The following is a 20,640-nucleotide window of genomic DNA, read 5'->3' on the forward strand; positions in this document are numbered from 1 at the left end:
GTTGGGAAGAGACTTGTTTACGAAACTGTAATATTTTTTGTTTTTTTAAATAAAGCTTATGCAGACCTCTAATTATGTTTATGTTTGTTTTTGCAGTGAGATCCCCATGCAGTGGAATCCTCTCTCAAGACACTGTAGCACAGATAAAAGCAGCTCTATTGGTAGTCTGGAAAGTCTTGACCAGCCTGGACAGAATTACTATGAAGGAACCCTTTCTCCAATTGATCCAGGCATGTACCAAAACAAAAGAGACTCTGCTTATAGCTCCTTCTCTGCAAGCTCTAATACCTCTGACTATACGGTATCTGCAAGAATTGATCAGTCATCTCCTGTTAACTGTATTCTGGGATCAAACAAACCAGATGATCGATACCTCCAAACAGGAAAAAGTGCTGTAGATCAACATGAGGATGTTTCTATGCAGACATTCGTTGAACATCCTCAGCGTCCTTCCTCATTCCCTTTTGAAACAAACCATTTGGACATAATAAAATCTCCACCTCAACCACCTGTACGTAGGGATAGTCTACGGGCTTCCAAAAATCAACTGTGCCATAGTGAGAGGAGAAGAGCATCGGCTCCAGGAGACACTTTCCATATATCTGGAAGGTGGTCATCAGAAGCTCTTCCACTTAACAGTACTGAACGTGGCCAGTGTCAGTGTGAAAGGGGACATTGTACTTTACATCTAAAAGAAAAGTTGTCATCTGATCAATATTACATGTTAAGCTCACAGACTGATCGAATCCACCAAAGCACTAACCAGTCTGTCATGGCTGATGAGGACCAACTCAACCATTCCACTAAAGTAAAAAGCAGGTGGTCTGTAAATGAAGGGGACATTGGTGTTCTTAATCACCATGATCTAGATGAGGTCACCTGCTACACTGTTCAAAAGGTCAAAGAAATGTTTAAAAAGTCATTATGCAGTGATCACAAGGCTCCACAAAATCATTCTCATAAAACAGAATGTGGAAAGTCTGTTTTTAGAAATGAGCTGGAAATGGCTTCTTCTGCAGACTTCCACTGTCCCACAGCTAAGTGCAATGAGGAAAATAGAAGAGATCATAAATGCCATCTTAGCCAACATTTTGAAACATCTCTGTCTGACAAACAGAATATTGAACATCTTTCCCAAACTAATGATGGACTAAAACCAGTCCATCATTGTCCTTCGACAAGTAGGTCAAATAGTGAATCAAATGAAATGAAAGAGAGTCTTTGTTCACAACCAAGTGATTATTCCGGAGGCCTGGGTTCATCTTATAACACTGAGACCCTACTAGAAGGGAAAGTTGTGTCCGAAATTAATGTAGTTCCAACAAAAAAGCCCGGTTCAACGCGCCATCGCTCTGCACAAATGAGGAGAAAAAGTGACCGCTTTGCTACCAACCTTAGAAATGAAATACAGAGACGAAAAGCTCAGTTGCAGAAGAGCAAAGGTTCCTCAATTCTGCTTTGTGGCGAGGAGCCTGTTGAGGAGAGAGAAGAAGAACCTGTTGATTGTCCATCTAGGCAAGGTCCACCTCCACCACCTAAAAATAAAGCACGGCTTTTGGAAATGAAGAAAGCCAATGCTGAACAGTGCACCAATCCTAAAGACTGTTCAAATCAGACAATAAAGGGAAGAAAAGTTATTGAACAAATTAATTTAAATTCTAATTACAAAAGGGAAGAAATAATCCAAACTATGAAGGAGACTAGCCAAGAAAATGAAGAAGAAATAATGTTAAAATCTAGAAATAAAGCTCAGATTGATTGCTGGAAGACAACCCCTACAGACATTCATCACCAAGAATCCCTAGAATTTGAAGCAAAGCAAGTGGGTATTCAAAAGGATATGAAATTTGCATTTGCTCACTCGGAAAAGGAAACTACAAACAAAGTATCCAACCCTGAAAGCTGCAGGAATGAGTGGGGCATTTCTTCATTTAGTAAACCCAGTAGTCCAGAAATGTGGTTAAGCAAAACAGAAAATGAGTCTGAGAGTCTGAAATGCCTTGAAGAGCAAAGTGCTCTAGGCCCAGATGCAAAAAGTACTGATGATGATTGGAGAACAGATTTATCCCAAAAAACATGTGACATTGAATCTCCAACTGAAAGACTTGGGGAAAAGATATCCGAATATACCAACTGCAATTTAAATGACCATTCTTCTGGCTCAGAAGTTAAGTGGAATAGTGTACAGTTTAGCAGAGCAGAGCAGTCTACTAATGAAAAATGTAAATTAAATCACCTGGAGAATAAATGTCAAGAGAAAAGGGTTAAAGACATTGGGCCTAATGGAATGGCAAAATCAGATGTTTTTCCTTCTGTATGTGCAATGCAGAGGACATCTTCGGATTTTGAAAATCTAAATTCCCAGTATAAGCCTCATGGTACCAAATGGACATGGTCTCCGGAGCATAAACTTCAGCCTAATTTGGCAAGAAGAGGGCCATCAGAATTCAATGGAATCAATATAGAAGGAGTTGCTCCATCAATAACATGTGTAACAGAAGAAAATGTTCTTATGCCGTTTGCAGATCGAAGAAGGTTTTTTGAAGATACTAGTAAGGACCCTTCATCTTCCCAAGTGTCCATGCACAGTAAAGTAAACAAAAACAACTTTTGTCCACATTTGCCTGACTATCCCCTGCCTCCGTCTGTGCTTCAAGACCAAAGAAGGCATTCTGTAGATCATGCATATCATCATGTATCTTCACCCAGCAGGCAGGAAAGTGTTTTGCCTTTTTCTGAGTACTGTATGAATCATGCAATAGACCCACCATTATGTTGCAGTCAAGGTAGCCACTCTACTGACTATCATCACTCTATGGCATACGGATGTAGAGCATGCATGGCTTGCTGTAATGACTTGTGCCCAACCTTCCTCAAAAGAAATATACCTATGACTCATCACAGCTGCCACTGTCAACACCACCATCACCACCGTCATCAGTGGACAAGATGTAGTGATTATTTGTGTCCTTCCCAACATAATCTATTGGATGAGGGTACCACCATACATAGTGATTCATGGCATTTGAGGAAAATTCTGCCACAGGTGAGCATTTACATTCCAATGGTTGATGCAGATTGTATTACAATTTTTTATTTGCTTTGTTTATGCCTTAAATTATGATTTTGTTTTGAAGCTCCTTCATATTTTGTGTTTTACAAAAGTTGGCTTATCTGTGTTTTCTCAAAACTACTAGGCACTAGGAATTGCAACGTTACCACACTGTAGTATTTCCCAACCTCACTCCTCAAAGTATGCTAAGAAGCGTATTTGCTTATCCTCAGTATTGGGATGAAATGTGCTCTGCACACATTGCCTATAACTACAGTGGTCTTACGTTGCTCATTTTATTGTGCAACTTGGTGGTTCAGAGTAACAAGTCCTGATATGTTGCCATTATAAATGTTCCCATGCTATTTCAGTGGCACATTGAAAAAAAAACAACACTGAATTACCTGCTAATAAATATTGCAGTGCAGAATATCAAACACTTCTGTCTGATTGACAGGCAGAGGCGTTTGGTGGGAGGGACGGGGTTGGCTGGAATTTCTGGAAATGGGGGTCTCTTGACATTTTTGTCTGGGAGTGGCCAAGTGAGGTGCAGTTTCCTCAGCCTCGCATGTCCCCACTGCGACAAGTAGCCTGAGTAAGGTTGGACTCAGCAGAGCATTGCGACCACACTTTAATGCAGGGCTGGGCAACACCGGCCCTCCAGATGTTAATGAACTATACATCCCAGGATGCTTTGCATTAGTTTTGCTATGTGGCCATGCTGAAACGAATGCAAGGCATGCTGGGATGTGTAGTTCATCAACATCTGGAGGGCCGGTGTTGCCCAGCCCTGGTTTAATGTGATTGCAAAATACAGGCATTGCATTCCTAAGAAACGCAGATGCTAAACTGCTGCAAGTAGCTTAGCATATGCAATCCTTACTGAATCAGGCCCTATTTTATGTACAGTCTTATGGGAGCTAAGTCAGGAACGTCAACGCTAAGAGGAAACGCTGTTTTAAACGAAAAAAGTCTCAAGAAAATGTTATGTTTTTAAATATTGGTATTCCTTACTGGTTAAACCTTTGGTTCCAAAACTGTGTGCCGTGGCATCCTGGGGTACTTTGGGGGACTTGCAGGGGTGCTCTGGATTGGTGATCCATGACTAATTAGTAAGAAAATTGTGGACAAACAGATGCTGCCACCCGGGACTGTCTCAGCTTAGGAGGACTAAAGGTGGCAATAGATGGTACAATTATTCCTGTGCGTTTTGAAATAGATCGCATCGCATGCAATCAAATCGCCTGTGATTTGCGTGCGATGCGATTGGGACCTATTTCAAAAAGCACTGACAGCATGTGCTGTGCGATTGGATGCCCGTGGGAGCGTGCATCACACAGCACCATTGTACCGAGTATGGGCACCTTCATGCTGAGACTTCTCCCCTCAGAGAAGTTGCAGTAGAGGATGGGGGCTTCAGACTTCCTGTTTTTATACTGACTATACCTCTTAAAACACTTAATTTCACCATTTGTTTATCTTTAGTCTTCTTCCAAAGGTAATTTACTATGTTGAACAAATAGGTTGTGATTTCTACAAACATCAGTGCCATCACAATTAGTGCAGGATGTACAGGGCATGTGCTCATTTTACAATGGAATGCAGACACTCAGACTTTTCTTCTGCGTTTAGAATTCAGGAAGGCTCTGAATAATAACTTTTTGTTTTGGCTGAACCTCCCTTTTGTTTTGTTTTTTTGCTCACTGCCAAATGGAATGTTGGACACAGGATGTACCATTGAAGGAATTAAACCAGCAACAGAAAATCAACAGGAAGTACAGCCAGTCTATAAGGTGAGATGCTTTTGTCCATGAGGACTTACAGGGGGATGATCTGGAAATCCCCTTATTTGGTGGTCATATATTAGTATCCTTGATAGCTTGTTTAAATTATGTAAAAATAAATTGTATGTTCAATTAATGTGTGTCATAGCAGCCTTGATGGCGACTACTAGGCTTCTTCTAAAGATCATAAGCACCGATTCAAGAGCGCTCAATGGTTAAAATCTAGACTTCTTAATCAATAAAAAAATCATATTATCTAGATAAATACCTATATCATTCAGCATTGAGTTAATATATCAAATATTATAAGCCCGCGATTACTTAAATGCTCCTCCTCCTTTTATGTTGTCCTTAATAATGAATGACGAACCTCCGGACATTAGAAAGTTCATAAGCAATATATCGCCAATGGATGAGATCAGTAATGGCCAGCTGTAATGCAAGTTCCATCAGTTTGTAATAAAAAATGGAGTGAAAGTTCTCTTACCACAAGCTGTGGCTAATAGGACTGAGATGCTATTGATTGGTGTGCATTAGAACAAATAACGTGAATGCCGCTGAGATAACATGTATCAGGATGTTCACTAGCAATATGGTGAATCTTTGCTACAGCAGTGCCGTTGGAAGTTCCAATCTCCATCTGTGAATTTACCGGTGGTGTGGTGAATCCCGGCTGTAGCAATCTATATTTGCTAGTGAGTATCCTGCCTGAATTGAAGGGAAACTGCAGCAGCTGTGCAGACATAAGCCAGCACTAAATAGAGTCCGATCATCAGAGGGGATGGAGGGCGCAGCTACCTAATAAGGCGCACACATGGTTAAAATTTGTTTTTTTTTCTATTCGATTTCTCTCAAAGCAAAATTTAATCAAAGTCAAACGGAAAACGAACGCTTTTGATTGAAACCCAATTTGCAGCATTGAAATCCAATAGAAAAGTGTATTCAATGTGGCCGCTATTTCCATCAGGGGAAATAGCGTCCACCGCCTATTCAATGCTGCCATTTACGACAGAAATTACGGTGGATTTCATCAAAACAGGTCTGACTTTAAAACAGCTGTGGATTGTCAAGTTTATGGACACTTTATGATACTCCACAGGCAAAACATGCTTGTCTAGTATCTGCCGAGCAGAGGGAAAACGGACCGGGATTCCGACTGTTGGGATGTTCTGACAGTTGGAATCCCATATTGAATACGGTCTTTAGTGTAAATTGAATGTGTACATGGCACCATCAGAATTGGGATTGAACAGAAAGTACATACTACCGTGTGTACATCCCTTTTAAGGAGATGGTGATGAGTAGTATTTACAGGAAAGTTTTTACTCTTTACACATTTGCATACTAGTGTTTTCATCAGAAGATAGAGAACGGTGTATTTGTAATCTATTTAAGAAATATTTCAACCAACTCCTAGGTAGCATTATTTATGCTACACTTGTTATGATAATACCGTGCATATAGAAACACCTGTTTGTGTACAACAAATACATTTATAGGATCAATACAATATGTATACAAACAGGTGTTACTATATGCACCTTATAAACATAAACAGGTGCAGTGTAATTAATGCTACCTTGGTATTGATTGAAATAATTCTTAAATAGATTAATTACGATTATATAGTTCTCGAACTTCTGATGAAAGCGCTAGTTGTAGACATGCGTAAAAAGAGAACTTTACCTGTAAATACTACTCATCATCATCGGCTATAGACTCTCCCACTCCACTGATGATCGGACCTTTCTACTGCAGATATTACTTCAATGCTGGCTCATCTCTGCACAGCCGCTGCTATTTCCCTGCAAATCCGGATGGATACTCACCTGCAAAAATAGATTGCGGCAACTGTGACTCACCACTGGAAAATTCGCAGCCGGAGATTGGATCTTCCAGGAGCACTGCTGGAGTAGATTCACTTTATTGCTGGTGACTAAAATCCTGATACCCGTTATCTCATTAATACATACTAGTCTATATTTCAACCATTGCGCTCACTTGAATCAATATTTAATTCAATGTCTACAGTTGAGAATAATTGAGTATTACAGTATACTCATTGTGAGCAGCATTACCCAAGAGCTTTGCTATAGTTACTTTATTCCACCTTTTACTATACAGTTGCATCCGAGTTTGGTAGTAAAGCGTTTGTTAATGATTGATTAACAGAAGTAATTGTGCAATGCAACAGAATATGTTGGCACTATATAAATGTTAATAAATAGTGATAATCATCAAATCTATTTAGGATAAAGGTATTTATAAATCACCATATCATGCCATATACCGGTAATTATTTTCTGGGCTGAAAGCCGAGTGGTGATCAGAGGCTGTAGTCACCGGTTTTTGTATAAGAGATGCGAAGGCTCTGATTTACTCTGATTTCAAAGAAGGATCTTATTGGCTATCAACTGTCAACAACTGTCATGTGATTTGGGATAGCCAATAAGATCTTGCTTTGAAATCAGAGTAAATCCAAGCCTGCACATCTCTACCACAAATGGTTAGGGTTACCACCCGTCCGGGATTACTCCGGACAGTCCGGTAATTGACTCCGGAGTCCGGAAGGGTGGCTGTCCCGGACAAAACATATTCCGGGAATTGATCTCCCCCCGCTCACCCGGCCGCTGCGCCGGCACCGCCGATTACATTACTGCGGGCGGGCAGCCATCATAGAGACAGTGTGTGAGTGGCAGTGCTGTAACTGACATATGATACGCCACATACATAGCCCGCTGCCCACCTGAGTCAGCCACCACGTGAGGAAGCAGGGGGCGGTGGCCGTGGGGTGCTGACACACACGTCGAAAGGGTCCCGAGGCGTCCTCTTCAGCAGTTATTCATCTTGAGTGACACGGTCACTCCGCCGTGGCGCTTGCTTGGAGGAGGAGGGAGGCGGGACATAGTTGTGTGTGGCGTGGTGTCCGACTCCTCCTGCGGCGCTGCCGCGTGACACATGCCCGTCCGCCTGACAGCAGTGAGATGGAGTGCGGCTGCCTGACTCGACGGACGCGCCGGCGGTGAGCGCTGTGGCATGATGATGATTGCATCCGTAGCCACTGCAGTATATTATTCAGCAGTACCAGTACTGTAAGTTCGGCAGTGTGGTGGGTGGGCGGTCAGCGGGCGGTGTGTGGGTACAGGATCAGTATGTATATTATTCAGTTCAGTATACTAGTGTAAGTTGAGTTGACTTATTTCACTCTTGTTGTGTTTCTGTGTTGTGAGGGCAGAGGGCCACTCTGTCACCACAGTCAGGCAGTCCCCTGTCCCCGTCTGCGGTGGTATACTATGTAATGGGGGTGTGATGTGTAATCAGCATTACGGTGTCTGTGTTGTCCCTATCTTAAAAAAAAAATTGAGTCCTGGCATAACAAGTAATAAGCATAATGTGTAATGAGCATCATAGTGTGTGGCATAACATGTAATGGGCATTATGGCATGTGGTATACTATGGCATTTTGTATGCTATGTAATAGGTGTGTGACGTGTAATCGGCATTATGTTGAAAATTTTGGGCACGCGCCTACGGCGCACACTGTCTGTATTGTTCCTCCATACCAAAAAACTTTTTTAATCCTGGCATATCGTCTAATGTGCATTGTGGTGTATGTCGTAACATGTAATGGGCGTCACAGTTTGGGGCATAACGTGTAATGGGTATTACTGTGTATGATGTAACATGTAACTGGCATTATGGTATGCAAAATCAAGAATAAAATTGAAGCAAAGGTTAAAAAAAATCAACATAAGGCGGGTCAAAGGGTGGGGCAGTGGGTGTGTCAAGGGGCGGGCCACTGCCCGGGAATCTCTCAACAAAAAGGTGGTAACCCTACAAATAGTATAAAGGTCAACATGTAAATGACTGACACGTGAAAAGTTTGACGTTTGTTTGTTTTGGTGTCAATTGTAGATTTAGGTACATGGACCCCAAATGAGTGTACCCTGTCTTCATATCATGCTTCGGGCAAGGTGCTTCACCCCGCTACCATTGTGTACATCACATATTATCATGCCCTTGTGTTTTTTGTAAAGTTTTAAAAAGCAAAAAAATTACTATTAACTGTATAGTAACCTACCACATGACATTCATATAAGGAAAGACTTCTATTCAGGAAAGCTGCCATTACACTATGGAGCTCTTTCTGGAAATAGTGATAAGCCAAATATGTGATTAGTTCTGAAGAGGGAAATATTGTCTTTAGGGATGCACATTTGATTTGTGGCTATTTGGCACAAATCTACATCACGATTTTCATCAAAAGCCATAAGCATTCTGAAATACAAAGATCTCGCATATCAAGGGTAGTGTGGTGGGATTGGGTGGTTAACTAAAATTCTGGGGTGACATTTAATAGGAGTCTATTTCTGTTTTTTTGCGATATTTTCGCTTAAAAATGGCGATTTCGCATTTTTTGGCCAAATCGCACATTTAATAGGGTATGCAACGGCCCGTTTTTCTCATTTGTTTTGGCGATAAATTGCACTTTCTAAAAGTGCGTTAAAAAATCGCACTTAATTCGCATCCAGATGTTTTTGCACAGAAAAGTATACAAATCGCTTATTTAATAGCATGCGGAAATCGCACTTTTTGGTCGATATAATTCGCACTTTTTTCAGACCAGGGTCTGATGTACGAATTGGTCATGACTGAAAATGCGCACATATCCATGACTTAAAATCGCCACAAATCGCATCATATCGCACTTTTTATCCGCTTATGCGCATCCCATTAAATATGTGATTTACAGATGAAAACTGCGAGAGAAAAAAAGTGTGATTTGCGGCGATATGGTGCGATTTTAAAAAGTGCGAAAAACTCTCATTCTACTAAATGTCACCCCTGATGTCTGTTAAGGTACATTGTAGAGAGTTATACAGCAGTCATGCAACTTAGATCCATTATGGTTCTATGTGACAAGAATTGTATTTTTGGAGTACTTGAGGATAATGTCATTTCCTAAAAAGTATTCTTTGCAGTACAGCAATAGGAAAATGATCTCAGTCTGACTTCCTTAAGCACATGTTCCTTAAAGGGAAATGATTCTTCCATTGTATCTGTGAAATCTGGTAGAGAATGAAAACACTATGGTGGGTTGGATTTATATGTAGGCAAATGTAGTGAGTGATCAGCAAAATAGAAGTAATACTTAAATTCTAAAATGCCTTTTTATGAATTCCATCAAAAGTGTAATGTAAGTGTGGCGATTATTGTGAAAATCCCACTTAAAAAATGAGCTTTGTACTCTTTTGTTGGGATATGGACATTGATCGACAATAAAAAAGGTTGACAGTCAATAAGTAGACTACTATTGACTGTCAACACATTTATAAGGTCACCATGAGTTTTTCAAGTTTTTTCCCAAAAAGATGTTTTTTCATACTTTACTATCCAAGTGGATACTTTACTATCCAAGAGCTAGATTATAACAGTGTTCCGAACGCATGACAAACCAAACGATACACTTATACGGTGTCCATCTAGAGTGATGTATGGTGACACAGACACCGGAAAAATAAAAAAAAACCATGTCGACCTTTTCATGTCAACATTTTCCATGTCAAACTTTTGCTTGTGTCGAAATTTTGACCCTGACGACTGAAAGCATGTTAACTAAAGGCCCATACACACTTGCAGATTTTGAGCTGAAAATCGCTCAAAACAGCTTGACATCACCTCCCCCCACCACCCCCCTGACATCACCTCCCCCCGCCCATATATACATTCACACACACACACACACACACACACACACCCCCCGCGCACGATTCACGGACCACCACAACCCCCCCTCCCGCAATTCACGGACCCTTCCCGCGATTCATGCCTTCCGATCTGTCACTCATCCCCTGTGTGTATAATGTTCCCTCCCTGCGTTATACACAAACCCGCCCCCCCTAGAGAAAAGACCAGTGTTATACACACCACCACCATCCCCTTGATATCACCTCCATCCACCATGGTGTAGGTGAGCAGCAAACACCCCCCCCCCCCCCCCCGCGCGCGCACGACCCTCCCGTGATTCACGGACCTCCACAACCCCCCCTCCCGCAATTGGCGGACCCCCGTGACCCCCCCCCCCCCACGATTCACAGCAACCACCACGTCCCCTCCCGCGATTCATGGACCCCCACAACATGGGCCCGCAATTCATGCCGCGCCCCCTCCCATGATTTGTGGACCATTGCCCCCTCCCGCAATTCGCGGACCCCCCTGACCACCTTCCCGCAATATTCCGCCCCCCCCCAGCAGACCCCCGCGACCCCGCTTCTGCATTTCACAGACCCCTGTGAGAATGGGGGATCCTGTACCCGCCACAAGCAGGTGCCGCCACTAGGTGGGAAATCCGGCCCTGGCTGCCGCTCTGCAGGTTGGTTTATGACCGATGTTGAATACTTTTGCGATCAATGTGGGAGGACCAGATGGTTTCCCTACATCGATGGCAAAGGAGAGCCAATCCAGTTTCAAATTTTTTTAAGGTGCCGGGACACTGAGTCGATGAAGCACCTAGTGTGTATGTATGTATGTGTGTGTGTGTATATGTATATCTATCTATCTATCCATGAGTCTTGAGCTGCACACACAATGCAATTCCTGGAGTGCTGAAGCTCACAAAAAGGGGAAAATACTAACATGCATTAGAAAGCTAGCAACATCGTAAAGTGAAAATGAAAGACTTAATTAAAGGCATAAAAAGTGCAAATCGGATATTAAAAAAAGAGAGGAGGGAGCGTCTACTTAACATATGAGTACAAAGGTCTGCATCTCCACGCCACCCCTCTACCAACCAGTAATGATATGTATGTAGGCAGTTTGCATTTAAATATACATAGGTGGCAGTAGGCATATAAATATAATAATCAATCAGGGCCGGCCCACTGGAGGGCAGCACTTGGGAGCAGGTCAGTGGCGTGGAGCAAGGTGACTGGCACCCGCACCCCGTCCTCACTAAAGGCAGTTGAGCCACACTGCACCACCGCTGAATTGCTCCGGCGCCCGAACCCCCCCACACCCGTGGACCATGCACCGTGCCACGCTGTCGGAGCGGCGTGACTGCACACACATCACCCCCCTGTGGAGCGACTCGCTGGCGGACGCATCTTCCCCACCTTTTATAATGAAAGATTTTCAGCAAAGTCTTTCACCTCCTGAAAATCTCTTGCTCTTTGGGGAAAATAGCTCAGTGTGTACGCACTACTTTGGCAATAGATAAATCTATCACAGATTTTGAAATTAAAATCTTCTAGTGTGCCTTAATAGTGTCTGGCCTGTTGAATGTCGGTCCTTAATCCCCTTTTATTCATCTTTTTCCACTTTTATGGTGTGCTGCTTTTAATTATTATGCTCCAATAATATTTAGAAATAGAGTAGTGTCCACTCTTGGAAATTATAATAGTGACTAGTTCCTTGGTCCAGGTAAAGCTACACATTTAATCTGTCCACTGGGATCTAATGTAATGAAACATTTTTACTGTATGTGCGCACAGAAACAGAAGTGGCTTGTTTTCTACTGTATGTGTGCACAGTAACAGAGATGGATTGCTCTTTACTGTATGTGTGCACAGAAACAGAAGTGGATTGTTTTCTACTGTATGTGTGCACAGTAACAGAAGTGGATTGCTCTTTACTGTATGTGCGCACAGAAACAGAAGTGGCTTGTTTTCTACTGTATGTGTGCACAGAAACAAGTAGATTGCTCTTTATTGTATGTGTGAACAGTAACATAGGGGATAACTCTTTACTGTATGCGTGCACAGAATCAGAAGTGAGTTGCTCTTTAATGTATGTGTGTAAAGAAACAGAAGTGGGTTGCTCTTTAGAAACCTTTTATTGACCGCCTGACCATCTATGTTTCTAGCTTAGAGCCCAACAACCAACCCTCAGGTCACTTTTGTTGTTTTATGGGACCGACCCTTTAACCCTTTTCCTGCCTTTTTATTACACTTTTCTATGGGATGTGTTAAACCTTAGACATGTAAGGCCCATTGTCTCAGGCCTGAGTATAACTGTCTGAATTTCCCATTAATGTTTCCACTCCACAAATCAGTCCTTTGATTTGTAGTTCCTGTAAAAGGGTGTAACTGGCTCAGACACCCTCCGCCTCCCTTCCCAGCCGGTGACAGGAAAGTAACATTTCCATGAGTCAGTTTACTTAGAAAAGGATAGAAAAGAATATAGACAATCTTAAACACATTTAAAGGTCAACACACCCTGTTTAATTAGCGAGGTAGTAAAGATGCTGTAATATATTGGCTTAGGCTGCAAATGCTATGGATGATGACATAGGTGCCGATTTTATGTTTTTGCTGGTGGGTGCTCAAGCCAAAAATATAGGGGAGTGGCTTCATGGGAAAGGGGCGTGGCCACAAAATCATACTGATTTATATTACGCAGCACAGTTGTCTCCAATATTCAAATTATAGAAACAGTGCCAAATACAGAAAATGCCCACACAGTGCAGGTACAACAATCCCCCCCCCCCACAGTGCCAAATACATAAATGCCCCCACAGTACCCATGCCAGGGAGGGGGGAGGGGGACATGGGCAGGTGGGCCACTGCTGAGCGGGTGGGTGCTCATCAATTTCCGTGGGTGCTCGGGCCCTCAAGCACCCACAGAATCGGCACCTATGGATGATGATGGAAAATGGTCCTAAACATGAATTCTTAAAAATAGTGTGGGATATTATATATTATATGCAAGATCCGCACTCACATCAACCTCTAAGTCATAAATTATGGGTGCTCCCAGCTGTGACCACAAGCAGTCCAGAGAAATCTAGAATGCTCAGATGTAGCCACACTCATCATGGCTGCGCCACTCCTCACATGCGACTGCCATGGCAATTGGAGCGATCCCATTGTAATGTGCATGCATCTTGCTCCTGCAGCTTATAGAAATGCATCAAGTGGAGTTATCACTGCGTGGCTATTTCGGTAGAAATCATTAGACATTAGATTTATTACCTACATATTCTCAATTGTTATGTAAATGGTTTTGGTCAAACTACACTATGATCAAGACAGACGACATAGCAAGCTGCCAGCATCTGCATACATCATGGCAAGATAGCATGAAACCACTTTACCTTAAGCTGCCCTATATAACCATTGCTCCCATGTGCATATATATATATAGATAGATATATATTTTTTTTCAAAAGTGTGTATATATTTATTTGTATTTAAATATTCCAATTGCTTATCATATTCTCTTATTTTGCAGTGAATTATGTCCCTATAACTACAATTCTGGGTATAACCACACTGGCCCATTCAGATGTGGAGAGGTTAATGACCAAGAGTGGCCTCCATGTCACAAGGCAGCCTCTACCTATGACCTCTCCTGTGACCATACACTGAGGCCAGTGGATTTTGCATCATTCCAGGAAGCACCCACAGAACCAGGCTTACCCCGAGGTAGAGCTTACTCTGTAAGCCAGCTTAATTTAGAGTTTCTTTCTTTACGGGGCAGAAGAGAAGCTCCTTTGGCTAAGCTGCCGGAAAGAGAGACACAAGCACCACCAAAGAAAAAAGGGCCTCCACGCCCACCACCTCCTAACTGGGAAAAATGCAGAGAGAGATGGGCATCTCCTCAAGCTACAAAGTCTGGACTCTCCTGTTGTAAAGAGAAATCTGAGGCAGGACGTAACATCTTTGTAGAGGATGCTCGACAGCGTTCTCAAAGTCTTCCCATGGAGAGAACATTTTTAAATGTTGCACCTAATTCTCCTTCCCCTGTGCATGGAAGTGATCATAACACAGAATTGTCTGAGATGAGGTGCAGTTCTCATAGTCTTTCTGCCTCTTTTCCAAGACAGGACAACTCCATGTAAGTTGGCCCATTTTCTTTCATTTCTTTGTTAATCTATACACTGCTTACCGGTTCTGTGCATGTCCTTGCTACTTCATTTTCAGATCATTTACAGGATTCCCAATTGTTTTGAGGGCTCTTGGTTAGATAATTAGGTGGAAAGGTTTAAGAATAAAAATCAGCAGAGTACATTGACTAAGTGATTCTTATGGTATGGTAGGTTGGATACTGTGTAATTGATTTTAAGCTGCTGGTCTCCAGGGAGGGGCTACCCTCCAAATTTTACAGTTAAAGTGGGGTGTGGGAACCTGAACTAAGGTAGTTTGTGGGGTGTACTGGATGACAACCACTGTATGTTATTGGATAACATGCAACTATAGTATAAATGGAAACAATGTATAATGCAACATAAAGCGTTTATAGAGCAAAATATCTTAGGTCACATTGCCATATATATTTGCAAAAGTCAGCGCAATATGTCTGTGAAGGGAGGGGGTTGGGATGGGGGGTGTGGCCACAGGTGGGTAGCCACAATAGAGATGGTGGGAAGGGTAGTCAATGGGTCGATACGTGTTGGAGGACACATCCCATATAGACACCACCACAACAGCGAAGTCTCCTCCCGGCCGGAGCTGGCAGAGTACATGACGCCGGGCAACAGGGTCTCGTGGTACTGAAACCTGGAAGTCACGTCTCAGCCACTACTGTGGAGCCGGGCTTGGTCTTCGGCCACCACGCCGACCAAGCTCCATCTGGAAGCGAAGATACCAGCACCGCCGCACGGAGGACAAGTGAAGAAGCACATCATCAGTACAGGTTCTGCAGAGAGGACGGGACGCCAGGCCCCGCACCACCACCCTGTACACACTGCCCTAACTGCAGCTCTGCTTTCTTATCAAAGCTCATCATGTTTACCACCACCGTGACTTTACCCCATATCCCCATTGACTACCTTTCCCACCATCCCTATTGTGGCTACCCACCTGTGGCCACACACCCCCATCCCAGCCCCCTCCCTTCACAGACATATTGCGCTGATTTTTAAAAATATATATATATGGCAATGTGACCTCAGATATTTTACTCAATAAATGCTTTATTTTGCATTATACATTGTTTCCATTTATACTATAGGTGCATGCTATCCGATAACATACAGTGGTTGTCTTTCAGTACACCCCACAAACTACCTTAGCGCAGGTCTCCACACCCTGCTTTAACTCTAAGTTATTCTTATGTCCGGCATATGTCTGAAAGGGTCTATCCAGGTTGACCGTTCCTGCTCCATGATGCTGCTTGCTATATTACAACCTGGTTTGACAGCCTGGTTTAGGTTTAAAAGTGCGATCCAGGTCTTAATGTCCTGGGTCACGCCTAAAAGAAATGGATGGTACTTGTGAGTTATCCGGGCTGCCGATTTTTTGATTGTATGCCTTAAGTTAAGGCATACAATCAGATGCGATGCGATGACCCGATTTTTCCATAGGAATCAATGTTAAAATTGACTGAGTCCATTTTAACATGGAATTCAATGGGAAAAAGGGGTCCTTTTCATACCCCTACTATCCAAGTGGGCATGGAGTTGGATATAAATCTGTGGCGAGCGTAGCGAGCCACCGAGCCCGAAGCGTGGCGAGCGAAGCGAGCCCCGCGAGGGGACGGTATTCTGTGTCCCCTCGCGGGGCTCGCTACGCTCGCCACAGGTTTATATCCAACTCCATGCCCACTTGGATAGTAGGGGTATGAAAAGGACCCCTTTTTCCCATTGAATTCCATGTTAAAATGGACTCAGTCCATTTTAACATTGATTCCTATGGAAAAATCGGGTCATCGCATCGCATCGCATCCGATGGTCGCATGCGATGCGATGCGATGTGCCCGATCCGACCCGATTTAGAAATCGGCAGCCCGGATAACTCACAAGTACCAAATGGATTGACTGGGAACAGTAGCGCTTGTAGATTACTTCATCTCCAAATACTCACTAAATTCCTGAAAGACCCGTATCCCTGGAAGGCCTGAGTCCGGTGTGAAGGGTGATGACCCGAGAATAACATTTGTGTCCTGGGTCCAATCCAGGTTTAAGTCAGAATTTTATCTCTAGAAGGGGCTTTATGTTATTTCCTTTGTGAAATTATTGGTATCTGTAACCAAGCCATTTATTTTTTACCAAAGTGTGTCTTTAATGCCCCTTTCAGACCGCTCTTTGTAAACGGTATATTGCCGTTTTTTTACCGTTTTAAAACGGTAATCTGTGCGGTCTGAAAGGTGCAGGACCCCTTAACCGTTTTACAAAAGCCGATTTTGTAAAACGGTTAAAATGGAGGGTCCTACCCGTTTCAGACCCGGTATTTTTGCATCAAAATCGGGTCTGAAACGGTATTTAGGACCCAGCCAATGAGCTGGGTCCTAAATTCAGAGCAGCGAATATTTAATGAGCACTCATTAAATATTGGCAGCACTGGAGCCGCCCCCGCCGCCCCCCCCCCCCCCCCGCGTCTCGCCCCCGCGCATGTGTCGACACCCCCCCCACGCGGCGCGTGTGTTGACACCCGCCGTGCAGCCGGTACCTTCGTTGTGGATCCCGGCAGTGAATTATGGTCGGGGAAGCACTTATGAAAAAAAAGCGTCTTAATATACCGTTTAAGAGATGCGGTGTGAAAGGGGTTTTACCTGGCAGACCCGTTTTTGGAAACGTTTCCAAATACAGGGTCAAAGCCAGTTTTGCGGTCTGAAAGCAGCATAAGATGAAACTTGGATTTGACTAGATCCCTCATTTACATACATTCATATGATGCACACTGGCTTCTTCACACATGCAGAGATTATTGCTTTCCTCCCCCACACTTTGAGTCTGAATCATTTTCTCAGTTTCCTGTAGTTCTGCGCATGCTACAAAAAGAGGCCATAGGGGAAAATATGACACAACTGTCTAGAGTTCAGATAAGTAATGTCTGCGTCCGTATGCCACTGCAGTATACAACAGAACTATTTTCCTGTTAGTGAAATCAATTGAATGTAGGCAATCTGTGCATGATATCCAGCAGGGTATGACTTGCTGAGTGTTTACACACCATGCTTGCTCTCTATCCTCCACATCATGTTAGGAATAAGGTTACTTCTGCAACACCATTGGTGCACTTGAGTGCATTGTGTGGATTGGTTGATTTATCATACTTGCCTACTTTTGAAAAGCAAAATGAGGGAGATTTTAGATGCTAGAAAAATGCACCAAGCGCAGAGTCGTGCACCATTAAAGGGGTGTGTCATGTTTTTACCAAGGGGCGTGTCTAGAGAGACATATGGGCGTATCTATTTCCACCCAGGGGTGTGTCCTGCAGTGGCTGGTGAAAAAAAATATGAAGAGCCGCATACCACCAGAGCAAGTTTGTATATGGGCAACCTACAAACATAAACTGTACAATTGAAACCAGCAATCATGTGTGGTTGCAATGTGTTTGATGGTCATGAAATATTTTCATATAAATAAGGGCATGTTTTCAGTCAGGCTTAAAAATATTAATAGAAAAGCACATGGGCACGGAAAGACATAGCAGCATACCTCCCAAGTTTGGTGCGACAGAAGTTGTGATCTGCCCAACTTTAAAGTGGGTGTGGCTCTGACAGTACCGACAGTAATGGCACTGCCCGCACCAGTTGCCGACAGTAGTAGCGCTGCATAACGCCAGAACCAGTTGATGACAGTAGTAGCACTGCGGAATGCCTGCACCAGTAGCTGACAGTATTAGCATTGCGTAACACCCACACCAGTTACCGACAGTAGTAGCACTGCGTAATTACTGCACCAGTTGCCGACAGTAGTAGCACTGCTTAATTACCACACTAGTTGCCGACAGTAGTAGCACTGAATAATTACCGCGCCAGTTGCCGACAGTAGTATCCCTGCGTAAAGCCAACACCAGTTACCGACAGTAGTAGCACTGTGTAACGCCCTCACCAGTTACTGACAGTAGCGGCGCTGCGTAACGCCCTCACCAGTTACCGACAGTAGTAGCACTGTGTAACGCCCTCACCAGTTACTGACAGTAGCGGCGCTGCGTAACGCCCTCACCAGTTATCGACAGTAGTAGCACTGTGTAACGCCCTCACCAGTTACTGACAGTAGCGGCGCTGCGTAATGCCCGCACCAGTTACTGACAGTAGTAGCACTAAGTAATTACCACTCCAGTTGCCGACAGTAGTAGCACTGCATAATTACCACACTAGATGCCGACAGTACTATCCCTGCGTAAAGCCAGCACCAGTTGCTGACATTAGTAGTGCTGCATAACAGCTGCACCAGTTGCTGACAGTATGAACCTCTCTCTCTCACATGTTAGTTACCTTACAATCAAGCTGGCTGGCACTTCATCTACTTCTCCTTCCTTTCATTAGATGTGCTCCCGTGTAGCTCCGCCCCCTTCCACTTGTGTAGCTCCGCCCCTTCCACTTGTGTAGCTCCGCCCCCTTTCCAGTACCTGCTGTCATGACTGATGACATGAAAGGGGATTGGAAGACAGGAGGGAGCTCTGTGCTGCCGGTGCTGCTGAGTCTAATGCAGTGTGACATGTACTGGCAGCCGGCAGCTACAGAGTCTGAGGACAGAAGCGGCCGGGGATGTACAGCAGGGAGAGAGCCTCCATGCGCAACCATCCTCACAGTGCATGCCACACACAGTAGTGAGTGGGGGAGAGAGGCTACAGAGGAGTCAGACAATTATACTTACTGCTGCTCCCGCTGCCCGGCTCACTCACTGCCACAGGCTAATGCAGCTGCCTCGGTGCGCGTCGCGGCTCCCGCTCACACTGACTGCTCTGTAGCCACTACACTCTCCCTTTTTGTTTTATTAAAGATCCCACTTACGTTACCATACCAAGCTACTTTTTTTTTCTGCCCCTTCTTGGAGCATTCTCTGTGGGGAAAGAGCATAAGTGCATCCCAGTCACAGTTTGGTGCCTCCCCCATTTCCACTTTAAAAAGGGAATATTGACAATGGCCTTTTGTGGCAGAATTACGCAAATTGCAGCATCACATAGAAGGGGAAAAGCTATATCCATATCAGAAGACATTCATGGCCTTAGAGGGATGTCTGTAAGTGGCTGTGATTGTCTCTAAACAAATGTATTCACTAATAAGTAAGACCTGGCTATTTTTGGCAATTCTTGCTGAAGTGTCCTATAGTGTGCATAATACAGACAATACCTTCAAGGTATAGCAATAATGGGTACTTGTGTATTTTGGCGGCGCCCATCGCATCGCATACCATAAGGCATGCGATGGTATGCGATATCGCACAATGTCATACAATTTTAAAATTGTATGACATTGTATATGGCATACAATGCCATACAATGCGATGCAATGTGATTAAACATTGTATAAGCACCCTAATGGGTGCTTATACAATGTTAAATGCACCCCCACGCCACCCCCCCACTATAAACGTGAACCCGATGCGTGGTGATCGCAGCGAGCCCCCGAGGGGCGGCGGTACGCGTCCTCCGACCTTTTCATACCCCCACTATCCACGTCGGCGTGGAGTTGAGAATAGAAAGTGTGGCGAGCGGACGCGGATACCTCTGAAGCCCGCAAAGGGACGCGGATACCTGTGAAGGTATCCCCATCCCCTCGCGGGGCTCGATGCGCTCGCCACGCTTCGGGCTCGCTGCGCTCGCCATACTTTCTATTCTCAACTCCACGCCGATTTGGATAGTGGGGGTATGAAAAGGTCAGAGGACGCGTACCGCCGCCCCTCGCGGGCTCGCTGCGCTCGCCACGCTTCGGGTTCACGTTTATAGTGGGGGGGTGGCGTGGGGGTGCATTCAACACTGTAAACCTTTAGGGTGCTTATCCAATGTTTCACCGCATAGGGGGCAAAAATCGTGTCGCATCGCATGCCATCGGGTGCATGGCATGCGATAAAAACATTGCGCAATGGACATCGGGGGCGCCGCAAAAATACACAAGTACCCAATAATGTATTGTATT

General features: G+C 44.0%; 1 protein-coding gene across 3 annotated transcripts in view; it reads left to right on the top strand.

Annotated features, from left to right (window-relative positions):
* Positions 1 to 20,640, top strand: part of SHROOM4 (shroom family member 4) — a 173,238-nt gene that overhangs the window by 90,598 nt on the left and 62,000 nt on the right. For all 3 annotated transcript variants that reach the window (XM_083159077.1, XM_083159079.1, XM_083159078.1), the window contains 3 exons: positions 97 to 3,046; positions 4,781 to 4,845; positions 14,065 to 14,670. In XM_083159077.1, the coding sequence (XP_083015203.1) occupies positions 97 to 3,046; positions 4,781 to 4,845; positions 14,065 to 14,670 (3,621 nt within the window). The remainder of the gene's footprint in view (positions 1 to 96; positions 3,047 to 4,780; positions 4,846 to 14,064; positions 14,671 to 20,640) is intronic.

This window comes from Crinia signifera, chromosome 9 (genome assembly GCF_055691185.1).
Source record: "Crinia signifera chromosome 9, ASM5569118v1, whole genome shotgun sequence".
NCBI lineage: Eukaryota > Metazoa > Chordata > Amphibia > Anura > Myobatrachidae > Crinia > Crinia signifera.